Raw genomic sequence first — 23323 nt, 5'->3', positions numbered from 1 at the left:
GTCAGCAGTGTTCATGAGTTGTGCTGACCCTGTAGCTGTCTCGCAGCCTTGTGGGGTGCTGTGCTGTTTCTGTAGGATCTGCCTTTGCTCAGGGGAATCACAGCAGATGCTGTGTGAAGGGAGAAATTGCTTTGAGCTGAGCCCAATGCTTGTGTGTGTGTGTGTGTGTGTGTTGGAGACGCCCTGCTCTCCCCTGCTATGTGGATGTGCCAAGCTGAATTCACTTCAAGTTAAATTTCAACGTTAAGTTTGTACACAGAGAAGACTTTACGTCCTCATCTTTCCAAAACAGTCAGTTAGGAACAACCCAGATACGTGCTGTGAACCCACAGCGTGGCTAGAAGCCTGTTCCCTATGGGGAGGGATCAAGGGACATACAGGGATCACTGCAGGGTCACCTGGCCACCTCAGTGCCCAAGCACACAGTGTGCAAGGTGTTCTCCCAGCCGAGGTCCCACAAAAAGATGTGCTGGCACCAAAAAGGCATTTCCCCTCATGCAGGGATCCAGGAAGAAACTATGGCAGAGCAGCACAATGCTGGAGATAGACAAACCTGGCTGTCCCATGCTGCCTGCTGGTACCTCTTGTGGGGTGAATCAGGCATGGCAGTGCTGGTGGTATAGCAGGCAGATGAGGTACTGAGAGAGGCCAGCAAATCTCCTTCCACCACAGTGAGGGTGAGGAAGGAACCAAGAGCAGCAAAGGAGGCACTGAGCCGTCCTGTCAGGCTTGTAAGGGTGTAGCGATGCTCACATTACCTCCTTGTCATGGAGATCTTCATAATACATAACTCAAGGTCTCTTCAGATTTGATTAGAAACAGACACCCCAAACTTTGCATTGTAACTTTGAGGCCATCTCCAGTTACAGGAAGTCTGGACATATCCATATGCAGATGTATGCAATTTGTTTCATTTCAGCATTTAGCATGACTGGTTTGAGGTCAGGCATCCTGTTCCCAGGCAATGGCAGTTGCTCCTCTGGATGTGGAGCAAAGGGAGAGGCATGCCATCCCTGTGGGCCACCTCTAGCCCATCTTCTGCCTGTGGACAGCCAGTGGCTGAGCACTGGAGGTGAGGAGAAGTACTGGGGAGCCACCAGGGGATGGCCTCAGGGCCTGCATTCCTGCTGCAGGGCTCTTGGGGAGCGCTGGAGACAGCCAGCATGAAGGATGGAAACGCACCCAGCTTCATGAGATCCTAAATTAAAAAGAAAAGAAATGAAGGTAATAATGCAACAGTGATAGGATGAGAGATAATGACTTCAAGTTGTGCCAGGGAAGGTTGAGGTTGGATGTTAAGAAAATCTTTTCAGAAAGAGAAGTGAGGCATTGCAACAGGCTGCTCAGGGAGGTGCTGGAGTCACCTGGAAGTGCTCAAGAAACAGACGTGGCACTGAGGGATGTTGTTAGAGGGCACAGTGGGGATGGGCTGATGGTTGGACTTGGTGATCTTAGCGGTCTTTTCAGGCCTTAATGATTGTGCAATTCTGTGAACTAGTAAGTATCATTGGTATAGCATGTGACTGATATACTCAGTGCCCAGGGTGATGAATCCTCCTAAGAACCGAACCAAAGCACTGAGATGATAGACAACATGAAGCTTGTTTGAGCTCCTCAAGAGTCTGAGAGAACAGCAATAAATCCTTCTGAAAATGCAGTAGAGTGGTAGAGGCAAATAGCTCCCACACCTCCAGCATCAATCCCAGTCCTGGCCACTTCTCTGAACTAATTAGGCAATTGCTTTCTCAAAGCCCTTTCATGTCTTGTCATCCCACACTCAGCTTTGTGCCTTCCTGCGTTTATGCCCAAGAGCAGGAGCCACACTACAACCTTTCCATTTCAGCCAAATTACATCGACTCAGTCCTTCAGCTGTGAAGGTGAGTGCAGACCTCCTCACAAATCCACCCACTTCATGCTTTTGCTATGAAGCCACGGCTGAGCTGTTCACCAAACAGCAAAGCTACACATAAGTGATGAATTAGGCTGAACAAAGTTGTGACTGAGGATGAATGCTGGAAAAAAAAAAAAGGGGGGGGGGTGGACTTCCAGAGACTTTGGCAAATGTGTGGGTAAATGACCCTGGAGATGACACTGCAGAAGTCTCCCAAGGGAAAGCTCCTCATAGGGAGACCATCAGATGGTGGAGTTATTTCCCAGAAAGGCGGATCCTGGACACATTTACAAGCAAGCTAATATGAAATTCAAAAAGACAAGCCAGGTGTTGTGTTCTTCATTAGTAAGGAGGGTTTGGGCAGAAAGTATTCCTGTAGCCTTTCTATCTAGAACCTGCAGGAGATGTGGGTGGAGGCTCAAGGCCTGTTGCATTTCTCCATCCTGTACCAGGCTGGGGCTTCCTGCAGGTGACCTACATTAGTGTGGTGATGGGCATCCCTTTGCCAAGGGCAGCATGAGTCCTCTCAGCAGGCTGTGGGGTTGCCTGGGGGGCAGCCAGGATGGGAACACATGCCCATAGAGCAGCAGCCCTTGTGCCCAGTCCCAAGCCTTTTCCCTGTGCCTCCTCCCCATCACTATCTGTTTCTATTGAAGGCTTTTCCCACTGCTGGAGCTCTCAGTCCAAACAATCAATCGGCCGTAAGGTTTACATTCATTTTCTTCTCTCTCCACACCTAACAGGTAAGGAGAGCAGCTTGGGAGAGGCTGACTTGCAGCCCAACGCCGACCCCTCGGGCATGGACAGCAGCTACCTCAGCGTGAAGGAGGCTGGAGTGAAAGTCCCTCAGGACAGGGCCAGCACGGACCTCCCCAGCCCCATGGACAAGGCGGACTCGGAGAGCAACAAGGGCAAAAAACGGAGGAACCGCACCACCTTCACCAGCTACCAGCTGGAGGAGCTGGAGAAGGTCTTCCAGAAGACCCACTACCCAGATGTCTATGCCAGGGAGCAGCTAGCCATGAGGACAGACCTCACCGAGGCCCGAGTACAGGTAACAGGGATGCCTTGGGCTGGGCTAAGGGTGGGTGAGCCTTGAGCCCCCTGTCTTTGAGCTGAAGGGGCAACAGGGCAGGTGAATCCCTCTGCATCAGAGGGTCAGGAGAGATGAGTGGCTGAGGTGTGGTCTCACAGCTGCCACCAGAAAGGTGTCAGGTCCCCGCTGCTAACCTGGGTGTCCAAACCCCAACGCAAGAGAGTTTAGGTACTGCTGCTCTTTCCCTTGAATCAATATTAACCTAAAGGCTTGTCAGAGCTTAGCATTTGCAAAACAGAGAACCACTGCTCAGAGCAGACACCTATAACTCATGTTTTGATGATCACCTAAGGCTGCTGGGAAGCTAGGATATCATTTTGTCATCTAGTAACTCTGTGACTCCTGTATTCAAGCGTTCATTGGACCACCACTTCTCCAACTCACATTGGCATCAGGAATATCTGGAGTGGGAAGGCATCTGGTTATACTTCTCATACCAGGAACCCTCCTTGCTTTCAGCTCTGAACCCTACTAGCATTTGTCACAAACAAAGCAGCTAGGCCAGCATTCCTATGTTTGTCCCTGCACATTAATTCTAGGTTCATTCCTAGCTGCAGGACTTTTCTCACCTGCTTGTCCAGACCAGTCTGCAGGGCTCCATGCTCTTCCCTACAGCTGTTTCTCTTTGTATCAGCTGTGGCTGTGTCTCAGCAGAAAGCAAAGAGGCTCCTGCTGGTTCTGTGGGCAGGGGTGGCTGAGCACCAAGCGGTGTCCCCACACCTGGCTTTCCTCTGTATCCAGGCAGTGCTGTCCCTCCCCAGCAGCACCATTCAGAGCCCTGGGAGCATAAGGGATGGGGCAGGATGAGATGACAGGGGGGCTTCGTGCCTGAGGAATGCAATGCCTCCTCTACCCCCCTTCAGAGCCGGCACTCTTGATTGCTGGGACTGCTAATGAGATCTTTTCAGTGGTGCCCCTGTGATGCAGCGGGGGCTTGAAAGTAAGAGGGAAATGTCAAAGTCGGCTGTAGCGAAATCACCACCTTGGAGGAGGGAAAAAAAAAGAAAAGAAGAAAAGCAAAGCAAGAAGTAATATATCTTGATCCCTTTTCCCCCATAAAACCCTGGGAGGCTGGTGGAAGGAGCGGAAAGACTGAGCTAAGCCTGCAGGAAATTAAACATGAAATGAAAACAAGCTCAAGTTATTCAGTTCTCTCATCCCAGGCTCCAATTTCCCATTCCAGGCCACTGATAAAATGGTGTCCAGTTTCAGTGCTCAAGGATGAATTCTGTCTCTGTTCTTGCAGGCTGGAAAGCAAAGGGCTGCTGGCCATCTCTGGCGAGAGGGTGCACGGCCTGGCCATCAGCATTGGGATGGGCCTGGAGACAAACAGATGGACAAACAGCAGAGGCAGGAAGGGACAGAAGTGGGGATAATGGCCACTGAAAGGGGAAAATCGGATAGAAAGGAGGGGAGCTCACTTTAATCTTTCACTTGGAGTTAGGACTGAAGTGATGGGCAGCCCCGGGGCAGTCTCAGGCACTCAGTGGTGCTGTGGCCCCAGCACCCCAATGGGCACCCACGTGGCAGCGCCAGCTGGGCAGTGGGGGGAGCAGTGCATTTCATTTCAGCCTTGCTGCCTCCACGGCATGTCAGAGTGCGTGCATATGGCTTGAGGTATCAGCATATGGCCGCATGTTTATGGAGACAAGAAACACTTTCTGTTCTGTAGATTTTTATAGGACTGATTGGATACATCGGGGCTTATCAAAGCACTGTCTGCAGGAGTCAGATCCGTGACATTGGCCCACACTCCCTCCCCACTCGTTCACACCAAGGCGCAGGGCAACAGGAGCACTCTTGCAAGCACCCCGTCCCCATTCACAGACATAACTCCAACCACTGCACCCCCTGGTGCAGCTGTATCTCAGCTGAAGATGACAGGCAATGAACAGAACATGCACGCTTGGTGCTTTCTCAGTTTTTTTTGTCTAGATTTCCTCTTTTGGTACCTTCTGAATTCAAGGAAGACGGGAAATTCTGCAAGAAGATAGCAAGCAGCCTGAAAATTATTTGATCTCAAAGAGAAACGATAGCTTTTAAGGGTGGTACAACTGGAGCAGTTGATCACAAGCAGCAGTGGGGCACAGAGAGCAGGGAGTATCTCTGTGCCCTGGGCCCCCAGCACCTCATCTGCAGGTGCCCTTCAGCCTCACGCAACTGCGGATATTTTGCCTCAGCCTCCTGGCTTGCACTTTGGGTCCACTTTAAACCACTTTGCATGACCACTGCTGGCCCCATCCAACACGAAAACGCTGATGCTGGGGTCAGTCCCAAGCAGGGCAGTGCAGGTGAGTACTTGCCAGGAGGGATCTGGCCACATGTGCTGGGCATATGTCAGCCCCAGCACCGTGCGCAGCCTGCGCCGTGCTGCCTACCTGCAGGCACCCGCTGTGCACAGCAGGGCCCCGCCGCCCCGGGAGGAGCTGGGTCAGCACCACTGGCTGTGAGCCCGCAGATCAAAGCGGCACGATCCTGGCCAGCCCTGGGACTGGCCTGCAGCTGGGCTGGGGCAGCTGTGCCAAGAGGAGGCAGAGGAAAAGCAGACGGACGGATGCCTGGGGCACCAGTGTGCTCCCGCAGGATGCTCTGCATGTGCAGCGCTCTCAGCTGGGGTGATATTAGGACTGTTCTGCTGAACTGCACCCTCTGGAAATCCTTACGGGGTGGAAATTGCACCCATAGGAAATCCTCAGAAAGCACAAATCCTTGTGCTGGTTTCTTCCTGGACTAGTTTCTAGCTGAGCTGACGCTGCAAAAGCTGTTCTACTCTGAAAGCCGCACCGTGCCCCTTGTCCGGCTCACTGAGTACAAGAGCAGCCCAGAGGGGCTCCTGTTTCCATGCTATCAGTGCAGTGAGGTGCCAGCCCCCCAGCCCCGGTCACGGTGCAAAACTTGAAGCAGAAGCAAGAAGCTCCGGGCCTGCTCCTTTCATGCGCTGGCGTGACCTGCACACCCCAGCCCCTGGTGATCGCATGCATCACTCGGTGCCTTCAAAGCAGCTCATGATTGATGTGTTTCCCTGACTCACAGGCTTCAAGAGGCTTTGAAGACACTGGGCCAGGCTCTGATCTCTCTTATGCTGATGCAAATCAGGAGCAATGCTGCTGACAACAGTGCAATAATCCACACTGATGTCAAGCCAGTAAAAATAAGAGCAGAAAAAGAGTTTTGGTCTTTCCGCTGCCCCAAAGGCATCTGAGCAGTGCTGTGAAGACCTACAAGACCTGCAAAGCAGAGGACATGCAACTCATAGGAGTGCATTTGTTTCCAGGAGCTAAGACTGAAAGGTGCACTGAAAACCTTTTTTTTTTTTTTTTCTTTTCCTTTTTTTTCCTCAATTAATGAAGACTGAGAGTTCAGTAGTAAATAGAAGTTCTCAGCCAACAGCATCTTCACAGCCAGGACTGAACCTGGGGAAAGCCCCAGTGCTGCAGGTCCCAGCCTGGCACCAGCACACACAGATGTGTTTGCTCCTTGTCTGAGCATGGGGGAGCTGGGTCATCCCGGGGCAGAGCTGGCTGCAGGGCAGGGGCTGAGGCTGGGCTTCTCCTCTACACACGGGTGCTCAAAGCTTCTGGCCCCAGGGGCTCCCATGCCCTGTGCTCACAGCCCCGCACCCCTCTCTCCCCACAGGTCTGGTTCCAGAATCGACGAGCCAAATGGCGCAAGCGGGAGCGGTTTGGCCAGATGCAGCAGGTCCGGACCCACTTCTCCACTGCCTACGAGTTGCCTCTGCTCACTCGTGCTGAGAACTATGCCCAAGTAAGCACATCTCCTGCCCAAATCCATCTGCCTGTCTGTCCATCGCTGCCCTGCTCCTGGAGCCCCCAAAGCCATGCTTTGCTCCTGGGATTCATCCCCTGCCCTCAGTTTGGGGTGAAGGAGAATGTGGGGTTGTGCCATTGAGCAGTAAACGCACAGCAGCTGTTCAGCTGTGTGCCCTATTGAAGCTCAAAGGAGCACAATGGGTCACAGCCACCGCAGCAGGCACCAAGCCCTGTTGGCTTCAGATCCATCGTGCACTTGGTTTTCCGAACATCCAGTAAGGTCCAAAGCGTTGTCCCTCCCCAGGTACCGATGCTTTTTTTTTCCCCACAGATCCAGAACCCCTCTTGGATTGGCAACAATGGAGCCGCCTCCCCTGTGCCTGCTTGTGTTGTCCCCTGCGAGCCGGTGCCCTCCTGCATGTCCCCCCACGCGCATCCCCACGCGGCTGGTGGTGTCTCCGACTTCCTCGGTGTCTCTAGCACTGGCGGCCACGTGGGCCAGACTCACGTGGGTGGCCTCTTTGGTACGGCCGGCATTGGCCCCAGCCTCAACGGCTACGAGCTGAACAGCGAGCCGGACCGCAAGAGCTCCAGCATCGCGGCCCTGCGGATGAAGGCGAAGGAGCACAGCGCCGCGATCTCCTGGGCGACATGACAGGGCTGCCGCCCAGCGCCTCGGCACACCACGAGAGCCAGTGGGGAAGCTGGGAGACCGTCCTGCCGGGACTCCAGCCAGCCCTTGCCTCCTCGGGGATGTGAACGCAGCACTTTGAGCTACCCTAGGTGTATAGAGGACGTGTGTTAACGTAAGTGGCGTGTGCCCAGCATGGACGTGGGAGGTCCTGGCCTCCTGGCACTGGGTCAGGGCTGTGGGGCAGCACTGCTGCCACCTGCTCTGGGGGTGTCCTCTGCTATCGCCACTGCCTCCCCTGGGACTTGGATGCCTTTCCTCCCCACGCCTTTTTCTGACACCAGATCTGCCTTCCCGGAGAGTAAGAGCCCCCCCAGCATCTCCAGCTCTTCCCTCCTCAGAACCCATCTGCCTTGGGCAGGGGACAGGACGGGGACTCTGGCACCAGCAAAGAGACGCTCTTCAGGTTGCTCCTGCCTCGTGGGAGCCATGGCTGAACGGGGTGAGGGGATACCCGAGGCCAGAACGGTGGCAGTGCTATCCCACCTCCTTCCACCCAGCAGGAGGTGAAGCACGGAGCTTAGGGGCCTCTTGTGTGGGCACAGTGCAACCACACTGCTGTCCTTGATGGTTCTCCAGCCATCCAGCTCAAGATATGCATATGAAATGATGGCTGCCTGGCCCTACTGCCACCTTGCAGAAGGTCACAACCATATGGGCACTCGGAGTTTGCTCTGTTACAGTTGTAGCTGTTGTGCTGTAGCAAAACATGTTCCCTGTCTTTTACAGGGCCAGGAGTCACCACCCTCAGGTCCCCCAGGGACCCCAAAGAGGAACAGCTTGAGTGGAGCACAGAGCCAGGGCTGTATGAGGGCATCCTCACATAACCTATCATTCCCTGCTTCCCCAAAACCACCTACCCACAAGAGGAAGGGGAGAGCTAGGGAGTGGGGATAGTAGCATGGTCCCATCTCTGCATGTTCCACTCCTCCCCTCACCTAGCACAGAGAAGGAAACACCAAAACTTGTTTTCTCTCCTGAAGTCCCACCCATGGTTTTCCCCCCACATGCTCCCACTTGCACAGCTGTGTTAAGTACAGTCTCCTCTACAAGGCCAAACCTCTCTCAAGCCATTCAATGGTGTCATGGCATCAAGGATAATTGCAGAGTTTCCTTTTGCCCCACCAAAGGTCACCAGCAGCCATAGCACACATGCTGAGTTCCACCTTGGTAAGCAAGAGAAGTGCAGGGTTTTGCCCCTTACAGCCATCCCCTCACACCCCATCCACTCAAGGTGCAGGGAGATCTAGCGGCCCTGTAATGGGCTGCAAACAGGCTACAACCAAATGTCACGATGCAGGTGAACTGCATACCATATAAAAATATTTCTACAGTGCCTAAACATTGCCATACACAACACAGATGATTACATCAATGCTAGATCAAATGTAACACATACTTATTGGAATATGGGAAGACCCGTGGTGCTGTATCTTGTCTCTCTGTAAATACACCGAGATGCCTGGCTCAGTGCACCTCGCAACAACATGCAGTCAAGCAGACTATGCGGATGACCTGGGCTTTTCCACAGAAGCAAACCAGACTCACGTTCCAGCCTGAACGTTCAGCTGAGTTATCAGACTAAAATGTGCTTCAGGTGCTAAAAATGATGCCGATTACCGAATAGCTCTGGATCACTGCCCTAATCTCTCTCTTCTGCATGCACTGGCAATAATGTTACCGTTTAAATTGCAGTGAATACCACCATTTACCTTACCCCAGACTTCCTCGCCCAAAGCTCTTTTCCCACAATGCAGAGGGAAAGGCGCTTTTCCACCACGGCGCTCAGCCTCCCAGAACTCAGCAGTGCAGCAGGTTGAGAGGGTGCATGGGATGGATGCAGCAAGGGCGTGAGTACTGCTGGCTGTCCCACTGGGTGGCCATGGCCATGCTGGGGCTTTGCTGCACTCTACTGAAGCTGAAGGGCGTTCCTTCCTCCACTCTCACAGGGCCAGGATTTCACCCAGGCTGCATAACGGCTCACGAGATGAAGAGCTGCATCCTCTCCTCCTCATGCATTGGCCTCTGACAACCCTAATCACTGCCAGATGTGCCCAGTGCTGAGCTGCTGGGTGCACTGCAAGTGCAGAGCTCTGCTCCCATGCCCCACTCTGCTGCCATTCACCAGCATAGCCCTTCTGCATCTGCCGTCCTGCTGCATCGTCCTGCCAGCAACAGCCTGGGCATGCAGCGATGCAGGCAGGTCTTCAGCTGTGTGCATCTGCAGTTACACACATTTTTAAAATTAATTTAATAGTTAAAAAAACAAAAACAAACAAGCTAGTTGTTAAATTAACAAGAAAAGCTGTATAAATATATATATATATATACACACACTTAGATATATATGCGTGTGTGTGTGTATATATATATATACATATACATATATATATATATACACACATAAATATATGTGTGTGTATATATATATATATATATATATACATATCTTAACCTAGCCAACCTGCAGCTACTGCATTTTTAAGGGTCACAGGGTCAGTGCTGTTCTTGCAATTTCAAGCTACCACAAGGATGCCTTTTTAAATAAGAATTATTATTATTATTTTAATACTTTTCAATTCTATTTATGTCTTTCTTCTCTATTTATTTCTTCTTTAGTATTTCACTCCTGTCCATACATGGTGTTGCAGTTCCCTGGCTGGGATTTAGATGCCTGTGAAGCTGCAAGTTTCGCACCTCCCCCCCCCCAGCCGTGCTGTATCCTGCATGGTGCAGCACAGCAGCCCCAGCACCCTGAGCTCCCTTGCTCCCAAGATGCCCTTTCCAGCCTTGCAGAGGGAGCAAAGGAGGCTGTCTTGCATTACCCAGGGCTGGAAACACACAAGACATCCCAGATTTTGGGGCTAGGAAAGGCAAGCAGGGAGAGCAGCACAGTTCCTAATGGGGGCTGACCGGTAGCCGGGTGCTGCTTGCTGCCAAGTGCTCAGAGCAGCTGTGCATGCATTGGCAGCATCTGCAAACCAGCGGTGAACATCCCACGGCTCCCCCGGTTGCTGTCCCCTCAGCCCTTTAACTCCTCCGAGCATCTCCTGCTGTGCGTGCTGGAGCACAGCTGGCCTGAGATACGGGCAGGGGCACCGCAGTAAAAACACCCGCACGGACACCCACTGTGCATGAAGCGGCAGAGCTGCTGCACACGTGCGTGGCACCCCCTGCAGCACTCCCCTGGGGAGCGGGATGTGGGGGCCCTTTGGCTGCAGAGGGTGGGGAGGCCGGGTCCCATCGCACAGAGCAGAGCAGCGCCTTGTCAAACGTTCTCCAAACAAACAAAAGCCAAAAAGGTAGTTTCCTGGAAAAGGATTTAAAAAACAATCAGGCAGACACAGAGATCTGTGTTTATTTTGCTGCACTGACTGACACAACAGAAAGCAAACAGACCGAATTAGAAATTAAACCCAAATGGGAACAGGGGGAGGAATCGGGCTGAAAGTCATCCCCAGCCCTTGCTGGGCCCGAGGAGGCAGCCCAGCGCAGCCTGGCACCCCGCTAGCTCTTTGCTGGTGCCCCACTCACTCCCCCATCGCTAGGTAGGTAGGTAGAGCTAGGACTTTTGTACTACTGATTTTTTGAAGGACAGTTTTCAATGTGTAATAATATATCGGTTTAGGTGTGCAGTGTTTGAAAGAGAGACTGGGAGAAAGAAAGAAAACAAACCTCAATCAATAGTATTGTTTTTGTTGTAAGATATTGTAACCTTGTATAAACGCAAACATTTTCTTTTCCTTTAGCTTAAAGGCCTGGGGTAGAACGTATTCAAACAAACGAAAAAGGTTTTAAAAGTTCAGGAAATTAAAAAAAAAAAAAAGAATTAAAAAAAAAATCATTTAAAACATTGCCACGTGAGGTTTGTGCCATGCAATGTTAATGCCTATGCAGCCATGTATTAGCAGTTCATTACAGTGGAACATTAAAAAAAAACAAAAGAACAAACAGACTTGCAGCTTGGTCCTTTCCATGTTTTTTTCAAAGTAAGTTATTGCACTTGCAGCTTCCTTTCTTTTGTTTGTTCGTTTGTTTGTTTGGGGGGAGGGGAGGGCTGGGATTTCTGGGCACTACTTTTTCTTTTTCCAGTTTTTTAAAGGGGTGCAATTGCTGGGAAGGCCCCCCGCTCCCGAGGCCCCGTGGCCACGGAGGTACAAGCACTGTTGTTGTTGTTTTGGTTTGCAATAAACTCCTTCTCTTCTCTCCTCTCAACTGGAATCTGTCTGTTTTGTTCCTGACTCATGACAGATGAAATGCGATCAGAGGGGCCTCCAAAATCTCACGTTAATTGAAGTTGGCAAAAAATACTAACAGTGCCCTTTTGAACTGCTGACACAGTGCAGAATGGATTAGCCGGGGGTAGATTAACAACAGGTGGCAGCTCACGGGCCCGCTGCCCCTGCCCTACAAAGAGACGGCCGGCAGCCCGCAGCCTGGTGCGGCAGCATCCCGACGGCCTCCCCACGTCCCCACCAGCCCACATGGGGACTCGCCGGGCTGTGGGCAGGCTGAACCCCTGGGCTTGGCCTCCCCATCCACCCAGGGCAGAATTCTTCTCAGCCCCAGAGGTTCTCAGCACACACCCGTTGCCACGTCTCTTACCTCAGCCTAATGTGGGGAAAATTCCACAGCACTGGCAGAAGCAGATCGGGTAAAAGCTCGAACCCCCACGTCCAGATGTATACCAGAACGTGCCCCATGCACAGGCAGAGCTGAGGAGGTACCCAGCAAACACCAGCAACCCACTGAGAGCAGCCGAGCTTTCCATCAGCTGGCCGGGAGCACCAGCTCAGTTCAGCTGCAGCAGGGCTGTTTTTCATCTCACAGAGAAACGGATAACGCAGGTGCTGTTGCAAGCTTATCCATTCCTCTCACTTGCAGAAGAAAAATTCCTTCCCTCCCCAAGCACTCAAAGACAGATTCTCCAGATGCTGGCAAAGCTCTGACTATTGAGAGAATAAAGCCGGTTTCAGTAAAATCCCGCTTGTATGGGTTTACATCAGAAATCGCTCCTGGCCTTAATATTGCCAAAAAACTAAAAGGTCTCCCCGTTACCTCCACAGCTGAGAAGTCCACCACCTTTTGTTGAAGCTACATTTTCCCACTAGCTTTAGAGAAGTTGTTTAAAACACATGGCAACGTTTCTTGCTGGGAGATGCGGCTACAGCACCCAGGTTAACGCGTTCCTTACCTGCTGGAAAATAGGACTTTGAGGCAGGGCAAAGTTCAGGCGGTTTTAATGAGAAACAATTCTTTCTTCCTGTAAACTAAACAGATTTGGCATTTTTTTTCTTCCTTTTTTAAAAAGCGGGTTATTAACCTTTAAGCAGATGTATGTACAATAATCTTCTCATCGGCAAGGAAGGTAACAGCCGTGCAAGGTGCACCTATTTATGGCCAGATGGAGCCCACATGTAAAGGTGTTGCATTTAATCTGAGGCAAACAAGTGTTTATTATTTGTGAAAGGATCTTCCACTTTCGCCTGCTTGTCAGTTCGTAACTTACTCGCAGGGCAAAGACAGATGCTCTGAGTTAGCAATGAGCTCCTTTTGCTGCAGCCTCGCTGAATTCCTGGATCTCATTTCACGGTCCTTTCTGCTTCCAACCTTTTCCCCTGTCTTTGTATGAAGTGTGGCAAATGGGGTATCGTTCCCCACCAACCCTCAGCTGTAGGCACCCAGCACTATTTGTGCGCAGCATGCAGCTGAGACCCGGCCCTCTCTTCTGAAGAAAGGTGTCACAGGAAGTTTTCAGATGGCCAGACCATCAGCCAAGAAGCAGCATTGCTCTGGACTACCATATTCCTAAGGGACTCATCTAGCGGGTGAGTGATAGGAGTGAGGCATTCACCCTGGGCAGGAGAATATCCATAAGCAGCACTTTACCATCAGTCCCAAGCTTTGGTATTAACTTTCCAGGTTCTCACTGCTGCACAGAACATGGGCGGGGGCAGAAGAGCTAAGATTCATCCTTAAAAGCAACATTAACTGCAACAAATCTCAATTGCACACCAGAAAAAACTTACATGGTTCTGTATATCCCAAGCTCTTCACGTCTGCCTGTCAAATGGTCCAGCTTTTGTCTTTGTCCAATCCTTCACCAACTGATGTTTAGGCTAAAAATCCAACAGACAATATCATAATTCTTCTATAGTATTTTTTTATAATTCTGCAGAAATGGTCACAACACATATTATTTCTCTTTGTAGATAATTCATTCTGCCCCTCTCCCCCCCGCTCATCTTAACTGCCATCTCTCTTGTTCACACAGCCAAGCACTGAGCACTGATTCAAGTTCATAGACTTAATGAAACCATGACCAAGCTGCATTAATATTAGACCACAGTTATTGTAGAGCTGTCATTCTAAACTGAACAGGAACACTTCCTATTTAGGCAAGAAAACAGGCAAGTGGAACGAGTAAGGGAAATTCGAAGCGGAATTACTGGATCCTTTTCCAGACAACTGAAAACAGCAAACAGGCAACCTTGCAGGGAAAACCTCTGAGCTGTGCTGCCTATTTTCAGTCGGAAAACTCCCTGTGTTCTGCTAGCTTCATGCCACTCCACTTAATTGCATCAATTGTCGCTGTTATCCTTTAATGGGAAACATAACTCACGTTCAAAGCAACCATGAGAAGCTGCAGACAGGGGAATCCTGAAGATCAGCAGAGGTGGAACTGCATTACAGCCTTTTCCATCAGGCTGAAATTACACAGAGTGCACCAGGAATGTCTCTAAATGCCTTTAAGCCAGGACAGGCTGAAGCATGCTGACACTCAAAGTCAAGGCTAGTGGTTCTCTACCTTGGTATTGAGCTATTCAAAACTCTAAACAAACACCTCAGACGGTGTAGCAAATTTGCTAAAACAGAGGCTTAGGATACTGGTGTTCAACTATTTTTACCCACACAACCTCCCAAGGCCATGGGTACAGCACAGCTTCTCTCCATTTGCTTATCTACAACACTAAGTAAGAGACTGGTCTTACTCAAGCAGGAGGAGTGCGATGCTCCATTTGTTGTTCTGCTCATACAACAGTGGTGTGCATCGCAAAAACAGCTTACACTATGCATGCTCACAACAGCATGAGATACAACCAAAACACTCCCAACTCATCAGTAAACTAAAAGGCTTCTAGCTGATATTTCTGCTAAGCAAATGCACATCTCCATATATACCAAGGTTTGTGAGAGGGATGAAGTGACCACCTGCTCACAGGATAACCTTCAGGTGCTACAGAAAGACACAAAGACAACTGTGGTCAGGTTTCTGGTCATTTGACAGAAACAATTTTTCTGGGCCTAACAGTTAAAAGAAGTAGTCAATATAGGTGGAATACTGTCTAGTATTTACTCTGCTCTTCTCAACTCTTCAAAGACAGTTAGCAATTGGATCATCTCAGTTTCCAGCACACACTTCTTCTATAATGGCTTTGCAGAACTTTCTTTTTCCTTGCTCTGAGTACATGGCAGAGACTCTATGACTGCAAGGACTACCTGCACAGCACAGATGGAGCTACATTTGTTTACAAACGAAGGAATGTGCTTCACAGGAGCTCCAGCAAAATTTTACGTGAATTGTTAAGAATTACAAAGAAATTCATACGCACTCAGTCTTATCTCTGGCTAAGGCATTGAAAATCCCTCCTCTCTTTGGCACCGTCCATTTGTTTTTCTTTCTTGTTCTGAGTTGTCGTCTTGTTACAACAGTAGCTTCCAAGTGAAAGGGCTGGATAGGAGACTTATGCAGTACTAATTAACCATTTTCAGATTCTTCCTGATCAAAACATGCTCTACCTGTTGTAAGTATGCAAGTTACAAGACGCTCATTATGGAGCTTTCAACACAGGGAAGAACTAGTTGCTGCAGTAAAGCAACTAGCGTTTGAACTGCACCACCAGAAGCAAGATGGGCAGCAGGACATTCAAGAGCAGGAGATGGCAGAAGAGAGCAATGCATGTTAGGGCATGAACTGGCACATACTACAATGAGCCAGTGGGGCTGTGAGGAAGGAAAGAGTCAATACACCACAGGGAGAGCTGGTGATGCTAAAAGTATACCCTTAAGACTTACCATGACTGGGAAGGCACAAGGTGTGGTCCATCATACCCCTCGCTATGCACAGGTAGGAAGGTGTATCATTCATAGGCCTTTTTGCAGTATGCTCAGTATGGAATGTGATGGAACAAAGTGCCGCTACCACACTGAATTCCACCATTATGATGATTCAGCCAAAGCTCTATTCTCAAAAGCACAATTCTTCAACATTTGCTGTCTCTCTTCACAAAAAGGGAAAGGGTCTGTTCCCTATTTCTCTAAGATAAATGCTACTGTCAAATCTTGGCAGAAAATAAGAGTAACAACGATTTGTTCAAAGAAGGTGACTGGGATATATTCGTGCAGAGCAAACTTCTGCATCAAAGAACCATCCATTCTGCTTATGGGCAAGACAATATACCGACAGGTCTTAATGGCATACATGGTGGATATTCAAGTTCAACATAGCCTTATGTAGCAAAATAGCCCAGCGCTGCAATTCTCCCTTGTAAACGCATTCATATTTCCTTACGTATACCAATGCAGCTCTGAAAGTGAAATACAACAAATGCTCCTTGGATTTACTTTTTAATATACCAATATTAAACTCTTTTGGTAACATATATACAGTGAAAATTAACAGTGATCTTAATTTAACGACTAACAATAAAACCATTCCAGTCATATAAGTACATCTTACTTTTATAGGTTTAGCATCAAGAACAACAAAACAATTATAAATGAAACGAGGAAGTAGGTCATTTTACACTTTTTTTTTTTGTCTTCAGTCAATTGCCCAATTTTCTCCATGGCATCAGCAGAGAAAAACTACCATTTCAGTGAGACTGCCCTATAAAAGCAACAGTAAACTGCTAAAAGACAAAAAAAAAATGAAGACTGGTACAGGTCACTGAACATTTTGAGGACAGAGAATGCACTCTGACACTCTGGGATGCAGACACGAAGACCTGCTGCCTTTTAACTGACTTGAGACCATAGACCGGTTTAGAAGGGTTGGTTAGGCCGTTCCCACCCAAAAACATTCGACCAACCAGCTGGAATCCTCCAGGTCTTTTTACACCTCGAGCAAAATGTGTAATACTGGTATTACTGAAGAAAAACCAAAAATCACACACAGCAGCTTCACAACTCCGTGCAAAGGAGATGTAACAAATCAGTTACACTGCTAAGCTGAGATCAGCTCCAAAAGGAAGACTAAAATTCAAGTGACCACTACACTGTCACAGCCACCCTGTTGAAGAAAATTTCTCTGAGGAAATATGCTGGTATCTCTTGATGCTCAAACACCAGGACATAACCAACAGAAAGATGTAGAAAGAAACTTCATGAACACACAAGACAGCAAAGGAGAAACAGAGAACAACAGACATTCCTATATCTTGTGATACCCACTGTGCAGCAGCAGATGTTGTCACTGCTAAAGCTATCCCCCTAACTCCCTAACATCCCTCTCACAGCAAGTCAGGAATGAAACAAAGACTACAGTGAAAAACATTTACTAGTAATTAAACATTCCCAGAGATTTGGACGATACAGTTTACAGGCACGTCCCAGCGGAGTTATGAAGTGAAGCATCCCCTCAGAGCTATTGTTCCAATATGATTTTCATTCACAGCATATCCACTGCGTTGGGCAATAAGATAAGTCTTAGTGGGGGTGAGACAAATAGGAGCAGATGTTTCCTGTTTCTAGCCTGACTTTCATTTGGTTTCTGTCATTGCTGCCTACCCAGCTTAGGAGAGGGGGTGAACTGTGATGCCTAACACTTGTCCTATTGTTTGAGGTTTGGCAAAATCTGAGAAATAAGGTTGCTCACAGTGGAATGGAAAAATGGCCCATCGAGTAGGCTATCCCTGTAACTGGCAGCAATGGACATTTCAAAAAACAGTTAAATCGCCCTTATCTGGCAACAGACATCTTATCTGTGGAGCTGGAAAAGAGATTCTTTTCTCAGTCCAACTTGAGATCATCTTTAATATCAAAGGACACGAGGCAATAGTCCAGGCAATTTTATTTCTAATTTTACTGAATTTAGTTTTCTAATTCGAGTTAATTTCAGTGTTGAGAAACATTGCCAGGGCTTGTAAGAAAGGTAAAGGATCTCCAGAGCTCTATGTTTCAGTGGCAGCCTGCAGCAATGGGTTCCCTATTTAAATTATAAACTAAGACCCAGCAATTTTTTTCTAGCAGGTTACAATGTGCATTAATAGTACCTTGTACATGCACATATCCCTGCACATTAAAGCTGTAAGTGAGATTTCTGTAAATTGAAGTGGTTTACAAATCAGTATTAAAACAGACTGTTTGCTGAAGAGGATTCAGACATTAAACCTTTACCTATATAAACTCCATAAAAGCTGCTGTTGCAACATATGGCCATGATGTAAAATAGTTACCTGGCTGCTCTGCTGAATAATGAAAAGCAAATATATAGTAAGATTGAAAGACACATTTCTCTGTATAATACAACTAGTTTTGACATAGAGTCCCAGTCTCTGGCATCGATGCAGCAGAAAACCTGAGATTTATGCAGAAAGGAAGGCTACAGCAAGTGGAATTGTATCCTGCAGGTCTCTGCATTAAAGACCATCCTGCTGTGTGCCTCAATTTGCATTAAAAAAGTAAGAAAATGCTTTTTTAAATCACGTAACAAAATACTGATTTTTGTTGTTGACTTTGTAAAAAAATAAACATTTGTCCCACTAAGAAGGAAAAAAATGTTTGTTACGTAGGTATGTAGGCCCAAAATTATGCTCTAGATGGAAGTCCACCAACCACCCAGAAAATAAGCTCCTCCCAAAAGAGCAGCTACACAATGGAGACAGTTGCTTCAGATGGATGGATGCTTACAAACCAGAGGGCCATAGCACATTCAGTTGAAGAAGTCAGTCATGCCTCAGAGAGAGAAATTCAGTTTTATTCTCCCGGGTGCACAGCCTCCTTTGGAGAAGTGTTTGCTTGACATTTCTGGCAGGACTTGTCAATAGATTCAGTCTTCTATGAGCAACAGAGAAGGAGTTGTTCAGCTTTCCACTACATCTTAGTGCAATATAAAAGGAGGACAATGCACCAGAATACATTAATTGCCATCTCCCTCAGATGTAACCCACTCTCTAGCATTTTTTTTTCCTTTCAGAGCCTTATATTCTTCTTACTACCTCTTCTGCTGGCGTTTTCAGTGCTCAGGTTTGTCTCACAGCTGCCTTCACAAGCTGCCGATATTGGGAAAGCTCTTCAGTTTCTCAGGAAAGTCATCTTTATACAGAACAGGGTCAGCACGGTGCTCCACCACTTTCAGAGGCATGGTCCCAAAGACAGAGGCAAACTTATTGATGCATTCAGATCTGGTATAAAGGAAAGCAGTGTGATTAAGAAACAACAACCAGGCTGGTTACCAGCTCCCACACCAACATAACTGGTAGAAAAACAACTCGGTAACCTTCCCTCATGTGTTTGGAAGTATTTTAGCCATGTTGGCTACCAGTAAATAAAAAGAGAGCCTCGTCGCAGAGAGAACTGAAGAGAAGTTGGTGTTCTTTGATTTATCCATTTAATCACAGAGAAGAGCAAGGGGAAGCCGGCAACAGCACATGTGCACATGGAGGTCAAAGCTTCCCCTTTCCCTCCCCCTAGAATTCCAGTCATTCTTCAAGCAATGTACATGCTGTAAACCAGAACAGATTAACTGCCAACATGTCTCTTAAAGGGCCACTATTGGGTTGGTTTGGCTCATAACGAGAGTTTTGCAAAGAACAAGCCTCCGTGAAAATGAGTTTCTTCTTCAGAAGCTCTGTCTTTCCCAGAAAAATAAGCATGCCTCGTTCTATATGTGGCACTGATTGCACTGTAACTCAAAGGTAAAGCTGAATAAAAATTAAAACCAAATCAACTAGCTTATTTTCCTTGTCTAAATAACGACATTGAGCGGTGAGGCGTCACATTAGCACAAAGGAGATCAGATCGCTGACAGTACTTCCAGTTTTAATAATTTCAGGTGTCAGTAATGCTGTGAAAGGGAGCAGCCATGTGCTTCAAAAGCCAAGCAAACAGATGTTTAACCTTACAGTGCTCCTTTAGCTCTTTCACTGAAAGACGTGCTACCTGTGGCAGCAAGGCAAGGAAAATGTGGCTAATCTCACCTCAGTCAGCGCTCAGCTAGCATTAGCTGCTTACTTCCTAATGCAGCTCTGAAAAGTTTCAGACACTGAGAACCATGATGACAGTCCCCAAGCTGTAACACTACAAGAACACTTCTTCTGCCGTTTGGAAATGAAGAGAGAGGAGTGCTCTGACTCAGCTGGAGAGGCTGCCGTGCTGCAGGCGGTCCTGGAGCAGGTCTCTCTGCAACCAACGCTCTCCTTTCCCGACCCCTTCAGAGGGTTAGGGGGTCACGATGGCTCCGGGATCACTTTCCTGAGCAGACCCAGTCAATCACACCAACTGAGTGTGACAGTTTTGTGATGGAGACTGCTCAACACTGTTCCAAACACTCTTTTGAAGTAGATGGGACAGCAAAACTGGTTTTCAAAATTAATTCCTCAGTCTCTCAGCCATTCTATGGTTCTCTCCTTAGCTAGAGTAAATGACTGAAAAACACAAAGTTCAAGTTGCTGAAGAGCTACATCTCTGCACAGCTATTTTTAATCCTCTTCCTGGCCTGAGGAGAGTCAAAAAATGACTTAATAGGTGATACTTGAATAGAACATTTAATACAAACAAATACAGAGATTTCCCCTTCTGCTATCTTCTCATGTCCTCACACGTCTTCCTACTCTACCTCTCAGTTCAAATCTGCACTAGGAAATAACCAAAACGGAGCTCAGAGAGGAAGAGGAAACCTTGCAGTGGCAAACTGCAATCGAAGTTGTTTCTTAGCAGGAAAGCCCAGACTTCACAGGCTAGGAAATGGATGTGCATATGAGAAGCCTGCACAGCTGCTGCGCCTCACTGGTTTCTGGAATACAAGGCCTTTTACTTCTACTCCACTGGTTCAAATCTGCCTCTGCCAAGAATGACTGAAAGACATTGTAATGTAACAGCTGCTTGGTGGCCTGTGTGAAATGAATTAGTTATCTCAGCCTGCTGCCGGGTTGGCAGGTGTCCACGTCACAGCCAACATTGTCACAGGCGGAACTAAGCAGCATCCTCTGAGCAGAACATAAAACCAATTAGACAGTGGAGACCCAACTGCTCTCTTCCCCCAGAGGTCACACAACAAAATTGAATTTAAGGTCTTGGAGAAATACCAAGATGGACACCCTGTACAGCCAAACTCAGCCATGGTAAGAGCAGGCATATCAGTACAACATCTTTCACCAATGAGAAAGTGAGAAATCACCACGTGGTTGTTGAAGAACTGTTAAAATAAAAGAATGGTAAAATAACTACGTTCTAATCAGAAAAGTTAGTCCTCAGGAAAAATCAAACTCAAATAGTAGAAGCTGTTTTTTTGGGTGAAATAAATGTCACACACAAACCACAACATGTGTTTGAAGGAAAGTTGCCTCTTTCAAAAAAATTTCATCTCCTCCACTGAACTAAATCACTTGAATGCTCAAGTATTTGCCACTTTCAGATAATATAAAACAGAAAGGACATCTAGCACATTAAACATTCAGAGACAGGAAGCCAAAAAAACATAACATGTTGTCTTATATGGAGGGTAGGTGTTTTTCTTGGCTGTGTTGTTAGCTCTGCAAATTCATACTAACAGAGGCATCTTTTCTTCCCACAATTATTCATTTTTCCCTTGCTCTGCTGACAAGGTGCAGTTGCACTCAATAAGGAATTAAGATAGTGTGAACTGAGGAACTGGGAGTCCTGTTGTCCTTGTCAGACTGGATCAACTTCTTACCTGTTAAGGTCTCTCAGCTTCCTCTACTTTGCAACTCAAATATTCTTGGGGAGGGTCACTCTGCACCCACACTCTTTGGTCAACTACTATCTGCTCAGTTTGCCTCTTGAGGGAAAGTGTTTCTAGTTTCGATAAATAAAACACCACTTTCATTGCTGCTGCCGAAGCAGCTCAACTCTTTGCTATGTTTACTGTACACACAGTCACTATCCAAGCCACGTTTTATAAAGTCCTTAATTTTTTGAAAACCAGGTGCAAAGATGCCAAATGCAGAAAACTTGTTGCTACCTAAACAGCACCTGTACGTACAGGGATCGAGATCCTTCTAAAGCTTCTTCTTCAATCTGATGTAGATGCCAACCTAGGGCAAGAAGGTGATTCTTTGGTCAAAGCTTTCTTTAGTGAATGTATTTTAATGATGGAGCTCAATAACCCTGTGGTCTGAAGTCTTTTATTTATTTCAGAGAAATTACACAGCAGGAAGAATAGCTGTGTGGCCTTTCCCATGATTCACTGTAAATATCCATCAGTATTAGTAAAAAATAAAATTAAATCAAAAAAAGAGAGAAAGTTCATCTGTTGCCATCTTTCCTTTGTCTCTGCTGAGAGTGTCGAAGCACTCAACAGAACTGACCTTCCTGGACAGATCTCCACAACTGAAATCTCAAGGCTTTCTTCACTTACAAAATGATCACCGGGCAGTTGCTGTGCATCTCTGTGCTATTTCAGACACAAAAACCCATTTGTTTTGCAAACAGCAGGATGATCCCTGGATATCTGGGTAAGTAACTAGCTCAGGCTACTCACAATCTGTGAATGATGACAAACAAGAGCCAAGCACTTGGGGAAGCTGCAAGTGAAGCTGATAACGGCTCTTTGCCTGATATCCCAGGCGTTGTTCTGGGTATCCAACATTGTAATGTACCAAGTTATTGTTTCATAATACGACAAGTATTCCCTGACACATATACCTTTTCCATTTACCTTCTCAACTAATAACAGAAGATAGCTAATTTCTCTATATGAATATTACCCAGGAAATCAGCTATTAGGGAAATTTGCTCTAGAAGTCACTATCATTTTTTATGCACTTTAAGTGAATAGTTAATGTAGAAGATGAAAGAAAAACAAAAGAAAGAAAAAAGAACAACAACAAAAAAACAACCTTTCAAATTTTCAAATAACTTCCAGAAGTTGAAGGTCGATAATAATAGCAATATGGGATGAAAAAGTATTAGGTGTAGTGGGTACGCTTGGAATTTATGATTTTCATAATGAAGCATGAATATATAAACTGTATACAACCAGCTTTTCTCCTGCACCCAGACTCCATGGCAGTATTCGCACCTTTTACTGGACAAATACAACATGTGGATGTGCAGTCAGTGTAACATTTCAGCTACATCTCAGTTACTGTCACTGTCAGAAACTACAGTGGAGAAGCAATGCAACAGTTTAAACATGTTCCGGATAAACTGTCAAAGATACTTTACTTTGAGAACATAAGAATTGCTAGAGACATGGAAAAATGACCTTTACCCCGCATCATAATGCACTCTGGAGAAAAGATTGCTTTTTCATCTTCTGTTTTTATAGCGCTAACCTTAATGAGAACCTACTTCGTGACTGAAATTCCTACATGCTGTTGTAATGCTAATAGCATGATCATAGGAAAGCTCACCTGGGTTCTGGGAGTCCATTCTGCAAGCCAGCACAGAACAGCTAGATAAATGACATCCTCCTGTGCTTCTTTCAGCTAACATTCAAGAGCCTCCAGCCGCTTTCTAAAGGAGTTCTCTGCAGAGTAATTTTTACTGTCTTCATGGGTACCTCTTACAACTGACTTTTAGATTTATTATTATTATTAAGCTAGCCTTATTATACATCCAGTCCAAATATCTAGGCACTAACCGTGGTAGTTACACTCTTCAGTGCCTGGCATCATGCTTGGTTATTAAC

The 23323-nt window shown here is 47.2% G+C and overlaps 2 protein-coding genes and 1 long non-coding RNA gene across 7 annotated transcripts in view; 1 reads left to right on the top strand and 2 right to left on the bottom strand.

Moving 5' to 3' along the window:
• The window catches only part of ALX4 (ALX homeobox 4), a 29766-nt gene extending 18096 nt beyond the window's left edge, over positions 1–11670 (top strand). For 3 of the 4 annotated variants that reach the window (NM_204162.2, NM_001397958.1, NM_001397959.1), the window contains 3 exons: positions 2636–2946; positions 6625–6753; positions 7090–11670. In NM_204162.2, the coding sequence (NP_989493.1) occupies positions 2636–2946; positions 6625–6753; positions 7090–7413 (764 nt within the window). In that variant the 3' untranslated portion in view covers positions 7414–11670. The remainder of the gene's footprint in view (positions 1–2635; positions 2947–6624; positions 6754–7089) is intronic. The other variant, XM_046941343.1, reaches the window with a different exon arrangement.
• Positions 11322–15514, bottom strand: LOC121110870. Its single transcript, XR_005860115.1, has 3 exons — positions 15063–15514; positions 13479–13568; positions 11322–12643 (listed from the first exon to the last, which is right to left on the bottom strand). It is a non-coding gene; the product is annotated as an uncharacterized LOC121110870 (long non-coding RNA).
• A 550-nt stretch (positions 15515–16064) lies between these two features.
• EXT2 (exostosin glycosyltransferase 2) overlaps positions 16065–23323 on the bottom strand; it is a 73560-nt gene continuing 66301 nt past the window's right edge. Inside the window, exon 14 of one of the 2 annotated variants that reach the window (NM_001305438.3) lies at positions 16065–18854. In NM_001305438.3, coding sequence (NP_001292367.1) covers positions 18716–18854 — 139 coding nt within the window. In that variant the 3' untranslated portion in view covers positions 16065–18715. Of the gene's footprint in view, positions 18855–23133; positions 23162–23323 lie in introns of those variants that run through there. The other variant, XM_046941894.1, reaches the window with a different exon arrangement.

This window comes from Gallus gallus, chromosome 5 (genome assembly GCF_016699485.2).
Source record: "Gallus gallus isolate bGalGal1 chromosome 5, bGalGal1.mat.broiler.GRCg7b, whole genome shotgun sequence".
Taxonomy (NCBI): domain Eukaryota; kingdom Metazoa; phylum Chordata; class Aves; order Galliformes; family Phasianidae; genus Gallus; species Gallus gallus.
The sequence above is the reverse complement of the archived record's forward strand: the minus strand, read 5'-3'. Positions and strand labels throughout refer to the sequence as shown.